We start from the raw sequence: 7546 nt of genomic DNA on the forward strand, positions 1-7546 counted from the left end.
TTCTTACTTCCCATGGATTTGATTTTCTTCAATTTCCTCCTAAAAGTGTAATCTATAACAACCCTCCTTAAACAGATATTTCTTAAAGCTACCCTCCACAGGAGGAGACTGAGGCTAAATATTAGAATTATATATGATTTATTGTGGAGATGATTTCAGCCTAAATATTAGGGTTATGTATGATTTATTATGGAGATGATTCCACTTTGGGAGAAGGGATTCATAACTAAAGTTATCCAGGAGAGACTGGGAAAGTTCTTCCATGTCCTCTAAACTACAAGTAAATATTATTATTATTTTTTAAATCAGTGTCCTAACTGTAAATATTTTGAAGATAATAAATTTTTGGCCAAATAAACCTCATTTGGGTCAAGACTTTGTTATTTGATCATATACATGTAGGACTATATATATATACGTGTGTACATACATATTCTTTTTCTCAGAATAGTACTGATCTTAAGTGTAAAGAATTATCTTTTATTATGGTGAAAGAAATATGTTTGATATAAATTTTTCTTATATAAAATTGTCATTTAATTCTTCTTTTATTTAGTAGATGATGGTATCACTTGCTAATGTAAAAAATGTCATTTTTTTCTCTCAATTTTCAGCCCTCATTTATTTTTGCATTCAATCAAGTGTTTCTAGTATGTGGTAATCATTTATAAAGCTTTGTAAATTTGCCAAAAAGTTATCATTTAGACAATGGAAATTTAATAATATTAATGGTCTTTAGTAAAGGCAATTGCTTGATGACTTACATTCTAAGTTAGAATTTTAAGTCTTAAGTAGTAAGTAGGATCTCAAACTGGAAGATTAGCATCAATATCTTCAAATTATCTGACTCACTAGTTATTTGCATGTGGAAGCAGAAAATCATTACCAAGTGTTCAAGTCCCCAAGATTTATTTTAATTAGTTGTGGCAATATTACAGTTTAATGAGCTATTTTGACATAGTAGAAGTAGTGTCCTAATATTTCTCTGAATGTAAAATATTTTTGTAAAATTTGTGTAATTTTTAATTCCCCACATTCACTTTTCAGTACTCAATATAAAATAGTCAAGATTATACATCCAGGCATAGGTAGCCATAACCTCAGTTAATACTTAAATTTACATTACTGGTACATTATTCATTCATTAAGATAATTTTTATATAATAATCTTGCATAATTGCATTGTACATTATAGCTTTTAAATATGTTAATTTAGCAGTATTTACAGAAAGACAATTATCTACAAAAGTGCAAATTGATTAAAGTTACAATATTAGGAACCCTAAAATTTTCCAAATATAATTCTACAAGGTGATAAATCTTCATAACTGAGCAGAACTGCCCTTTTGTCTGTATTAAATATATCTGGAACTTCTACCCTGATAAGAATATAAGACGTGTGACTATTACTAACTTATGAATTGTACAGTGAAAATATTCCCACACATGTAGTGATACAATTATTAGAATGAAAAGGACTTCATAATTTTTTGAGTAGGAAAAGTATTCTCTTTGTAATATTTCTTTGTATCTGATGATAGAAAATATTAAAAGAAAATTCTGATAAAATGAATGCATAAATTTAATTGGAACCTCTATTGGCATAAAAATAGCATTCAGTAAAGTAGAGCTATGATTCTGAAGAAGCAAAAATATATTTTGCATTACATTTTTATCAAATCTGTACAATTTCTGGCCTCTATAAAAACTATAAGGATATAGGGGCCTATTCTTGTGGGCAACTTATTTGTTAAACTTGAATAGACAAAATGTACATACTTGATATAAATTGACTTTATGTGTTATGTTATGGTAAATTTTTATAAAGAAAATGAGAAAATATTGTTGAGGATTGTTACATAAAATCATATAGAAAGCTGAGCTTGAACTGAGTTTTAAGGAACTGTAATAGACTGGTGGGCAGATCCTGTGCACAGCAAGAAATCACAATCTGTGGATCATTTTGATTTAATATTTCACCAAGTACTGACTGATCCATATGCCTGTATGAATGGTGATGGCATTTATGGAGCCCTTGCCATGACCCAGGATTTGTATTATGAACCTTAAACACTTTATTAGGAGTTAAAATAAAACTCTGTCTAGGTTTTGAGCTTCAGTGGGTGCACAGAATTATTATTCAAAATAATAAAATTAAAATAAGCAAAAAAATACAAAATAGCAACAAGAAGAAAACAGCCACGTTCGATTTTATTGCTGTAGTTCATAATTTTTATTACTTTTACTTTGTTGGTGAATAAACTGAGAGCTAAAAGGCTATTATAAGAAATTGCAAATAAAATTTGCTTTCTAAGTTTGCTTTTATTTTATCTACATCCATGGACATCATCTAGTAGCATAGGAAATCAGAATAGGAAGAATGAAAAGGAAAAATTAAAGAAGAGAGAAAATGGTGAGGAAAAATATAGATAAATTTAGAAGAAATCATTGAAAATATTCCTAACAAACAGGACCTTTGTTACTTTGATGTAAAAGAGGAAAGTAAAAAAGATGTCTTATTTAAAACATAAAGGTAGAGAAAGATTCGTTTTAAAATTTTACTTCTAATTTTTTTTACCTTGATTTTATATTTCAAAAAAAATTTGGAACCTTTTGTTTTATTCCAATCTTTATCATTATTTATGTTTTCTCCCTTAATTTATCTGAAGTTAATGATGGGAAACCAAACATCAGCGATAGAGTTCATTCTTCTTGGGTTGACAAATGACGCCAAGCTTCAGGCTGTGCTTTTCCTTTTTCTGCTGCTAACTTATGTCTTGAGCATCATGGGAAATCTGACGATCATCTTTCTGACCCTGCTGGATTATCGCCTCCAGACTCCCATGTATTTCTTCCTCCGGAATTTTTTCATTTTGGAAATATCTTTTACCTCAGTCTTTGTTCCCAAAATGCTAGTCAATATTGGAACTGGAGACAAGACTATCTCCTTTGCTGGTTGTTTCACTCAGTACTTCTTTGCCATCCTTCTGGGAGCAACTGACTTTTACCTCTTAGCTGCCATGTCTTATGACCGGTATATTGCCCTTTGCAAACCCCTACATTATACAACTATCATGAGCAGGAGACTCTGCATTCAACTTGTCCTGTGTTCCTGGTTCTCTGGTTTTTTAGTTGTCACTGTGCCACATATACTGACTCTCCAGCTGCCTTTCTGCGCGTCCAACATCATCAATCATTATTGCTGTGACTATACTGTACTGTTGCATTTGTCCTGTTCAGACACACATTTCATAGAAGTGATGGAGTTTGTCCTTGCTGTGGTTACCCTTATCTTCACACTGGTGCTAGTGATTCTTTCATACACATACATTATCAGGACAATACTAAGAATCCCCTTTGTTCAGCAAAGAAAAAAGGCTTTTTCTACATGTTCCTCTCACATGACTGTGGTCTTACTTTCTTATGGAAGCTGTATTTTTATGTACGTAAATCCCTCTGTTAAGGATGCAGCAACTTTTAATAAAGGAGTGGCTGTTTTAAATACCTCAGTTGCTCCTTTATTGAACCCTTTCATCTATACCTTAAGGAACAAGCAAGTAAAAATAGCCTTCAAAGATATGGTCAGTAAGATAACAATTTTTTCAAGAAAGTGACACTATCTGAGGTTCATTATTAAAATAAATAATAAATAAATGCAAGACCATAAATGTGTGTGATTATAATTAAGAACTATTTTCTGCATTATATCAATATTCCTATCTGAAACTGTAGTAGAACTATTTATTTAAGATGATTTTATCATAACTTTACAGTCCTGTGAGTGTGTGTGTCCTCTAACACTTTAGTATTATTTTTATTTACCTCACTTATAAGGAAAAGATTTAGGGGAATTATAACTGAATTTTTCTTATCTATTGCCCTATGATCTTCAAACTCTATATCTGGCAACTGAATAATTAAATATATATCTGGAAGAAAATTACATTAGCTTGTTCATACTAGTTTAAATAATATATTAGTGAATTGATATAAAGTTGGTTATTTTCAAATTATAATATTCAGATCACCATTTGTGAGAATATGAAATAAAACTATATAAGCTTTATCCATGGTGTTAATGATTTTATAGGCTTAAATAATACTCTTTCTAAATTTCATACTAAGTTTTAAATGTTCATAATTTAATATCCTTAGGGAAACTGTCCATCACAGGAAAAAACAGACATTTCCTGAACAATTCTTGTGCATATCAATTTTTCTGAAGGCATGGGCCAGATTCATGCCAAGTGTAGTTTTAGAATTTAAAGGCTGTAGTTATTTCTACTCTAATCTGATCAATATAGTGATGAAGGAAACTGAGTCAGTGAACTTCAGAAAATCCTAATAACCTTAGAGTGTGTAAACAATGTCCTAATAATGTCCCGCAGAGAAATTCATGTCCTAATATATGGAACCTTGAATGCTATCTTATATGGCAAAAGGGACTTTGCAGATGTGATTAAATTAAGGGACTTGAGATAAATACTTTAGTATTTATTTGAATATTATCCTAAATACTCTGGTTTGGCCTTAAATAGAATGACAGGCATCCTCATAAGGGGGACGTACAAGGATATTTGAGTACCAGCAAGAGGTTGGTGTGATCAGAGGAACAATCACAAGCCAAGGAATGCAGGTGTTTTCTAAAAATCCCGAAAAGGCTATGGAACAGATTCTCACCTAGAGCCTTAAAAGGATCCAGCCTTTTCTGCACCTTGACCTTAGCCAAATGGAACTTATTTCAGTCTTCTGGACTCCAGAAGTTTTATTTTAATAAGAAAATTAATTTAGGTTGTTACATTTATAAGTTATATATATAAACATATGTTTAACTTTTATGTATAAGTTTGTAGCAGTTTGTTACAGCAGCAATAGTAAGCTAAGACAGGGTGGGAAGATAATGAACTAAATAGAATGGCAGATCTCAAATCACTATCCGGTAAGAAAACACCAGACACAAAGGACCCACATACTATATAATTCCATATAATATGTAATTTCCAGAAAATACAAAGTATACTCTAAAGACAGAAAGCAGATGAATGGTTTCCCAGAGTCAGGGGCAAAGGAGAAGATGGTGTGTAAAGTGGCAACAGGGAAACTATGAGGATGGTGGCAGACTTCTGCATTAGGATTGTGGTGGTGGTTTCATGGGTATGTATTATGAAAACTCATAGAATCATACATTTTAAACAGCACAATGGGGTTTGTTAAGAGATGTTGAGAATAAAGCTTACTTCAAGATATATGAAGTGAAATTTAGAAGAAGACAAGAGGGAAAAACTGGTTACTTTGCTCAGAAATGCTTGGTGATTCAGTATAAAAATAAGTACAACACACCCAAATTAAGTATGATAGTTTGTGTGACCAACAGATATACTTGTCAGATTGCTTATGTCCTCTTAGAAGGGGGTAGGCTCGTTTGTGCAGCCTATGCTCATGAACTCCCCAAGTATGGGGTGAAGATCGGCGTGACAAATCATGCTGCAGCATATTGTACTGGGCCTGCTGCTGGTCCCCGGGCTCTTAATTGGTTTTCCAAGGGCACGATTCATGAAGGCCAAGCGGAGGTGACCAGAGAAGAATACAATGGGGAAAGCATTGATGGTCAGCTTCGTGCCTTCACCTGCTTTTTGGATGCAGGGCTTGCCAGAACTACTACCAGAAATGAAGTTTTGGGGGCCCTCAAGGGAGCTGTGGATGGTGGATTATGTGTCCCTCTCAGTACCAAACAATTCCCCAGTTATGATTCAGAAAGCAAGGAATTCATTGCCGGAGTACATCAGAAGCACACCATTGGACAGAACGTTGCATATTACATGCGTCAACTAATGCAAGAAGATGAAGATGCTTACAAGAAACAGTTCTCTCAATATGTAAAGACCAACGTAACCCCAGACATGGATAGATGGGTAAGAGAGCTCACACTGCCATATGAGAGAATTCAGTCTGTGAGAGGAAACCTAAGAAGGAAGTTAAAAAGAAGAGGTGGAACCATTCCCAAATGTCTCTTGCCCAGAAGAAAGATCAGGTAGCTTAGAAGAAGGTAAGCTCTCTTAGAGCTCAGGAATGGGCTGCTGAGAGCTAATAAACCAGATCACAATTTTCTAGGAGGTTTTTTCAGATAAAAACAATAATAATCTTACTGATCAAACATCAAGAAGAAAGAAAGAAAGAGTATAGGAGAAATTTGGTATCTTCTGAAAGACTGAACATACTAAAGGAAAATGATACAGAAAATGGAGCAATGTATGCATACTTGATAGCTAAGAATTGTGCAAAAAGTACAGAAAGTTTCAAGCCAAAGATTTAAGAAATCTGTTAATCCCTGACTTAATTAAAATTTTTAAAAAGTAAATAAACCAGCAAACCAACAAACCAACCAAAAACATCTAGGAACATCACAGTATAAGAGCTGACAATCTATATCAGGTAGGACAAAATGGTCAAGTAGGGGACAGTATGGGGGAGTCCCAGGACAGCCAAGGGAGTAGCAACTGAGTCCCATCATTCACATAGAATCTGAGTTGAATTCAGGCTGGGTTGCAGGCTTTGTTGCTGCTGTTTTGTTTTGTTTTCTTTTTCTTTGTTTGTTCTCAACTTTATTGAGTTACAGGTTTTGCACAATAAAGTGCAACCACTAAAGTTTATAAGAGGAGATTTGACATATGTGTACAGATATGAAACCACTACCATTATTGAGATAATGGACTTCAAATTTCCTGTAGGCACTCTGGAAATCCACCTCTGAATACTTTGTAATGTTTCAATTTGGCTAGGCTCAACTGTTTGCTAGGATTTCCCTTTCCTGTACGCTTCCTACTAGGGCAGACCACAAGAAAGATTATCTGGGATATTTGGAGTGGAAGTGAAGCAGAGCCATTGTGTAGCTGGCACACATTGTTGCTTATTTGCTAATTTTGTGTGTAGAGGCAGCTTCAAGGCTTATGATTATTCTATTTTCACCTGGATCTTTTTTTCAGCATCTCCAACTCCAGACCCAGGTATGTATGTTTAACTCCATCAGAAAGTGCCCTGGCTTCTGTAGGATACCAATGAAACCTACTTCAGAAGCAGTAAGAACTAACACACATTTCAGTTATTCCTCATGTGATTCTGTCCAAGATAGACACAGACTTGACATGCTTCACAAAAATGAACTCAAAGTGGATCATGGACATAAATGTACACTGCAAAACTCTAAAATTTCTCAAAGATAATACAGGAGAAAACCTAGATGGCTTTGGGTATGGTGATCATCTTTTAGATACAACACCAAAGGTGTGACCCCTGAAAGAAATAATGGAGAAGCTGGACTTGACTAATTAAAATTTTCTGCTCTGCAAAAGATACTGTCAAGAGAAGACAAGAGAAGACAAGCCACAGACTGGGAGAAAATATTTACAGAAGACACAACTGATAAAGGACTGTTTCCCCAATTGTACAAAAATACATAGAACTCAACAATATGAAAGGAAATGACCCAATTTTAAAAATGGACCAAATATCTTAGCAAACATCTTACCACAATGGCATACAGATAACC

At 33.9% G+C, this 7546-nt stretch overlaps 1 protein-coding gene and 1 pseudogene across 1 annotated transcript; both read left to right on the forward strand.

The window, feature by feature from the left end:
- The first annotated feature begins 2672 nt into the window (after positions 1 to 2672).
- Positions 2673 to 3614, forward strand: LOC130685097 (olfactory receptor 6C4-like). Its single transcript, XM_057508283.1, has one exon. It carries the CDS (start codon positions 2673 to 2675, stop codon positions 3612 to 3614), a length of 942 nt encoding a protein of 313 aa, XP_057364266.1.
- A 1300-nt stretch (positions 3615 to 4914) lies between these two features.
- On the forward strand, positions 4915 to 6147 carry LOC130679271 (60S ribosomal protein L5-like; annotated as a pseudogene).
- Positions 6148 to 7546: the final 1399 nt, after the last annotated feature.

This window comes from Manis pentadactyla, chromosome 10 (genome assembly GCF_030020395.1).
Source record: "Manis pentadactyla isolate mManPen7 chromosome 10, mManPen7.hap1, whole genome shotgun sequence".
In the NCBI taxonomy this organism is placed as follows: domain Eukaryota; kingdom Metazoa; phylum Chordata; class Mammalia; order Pholidota; family Manidae; genus Manis; species Manis pentadactyla.

Coding starts and splice junctions, on each gene's coding strand:
- LOC130685097 (XM_057508283.1), top strand. CDS start 2,673: ATGATGGGAAACCAAACATCAGCGATAGAGTTCATTCTTCTTGGGTTG.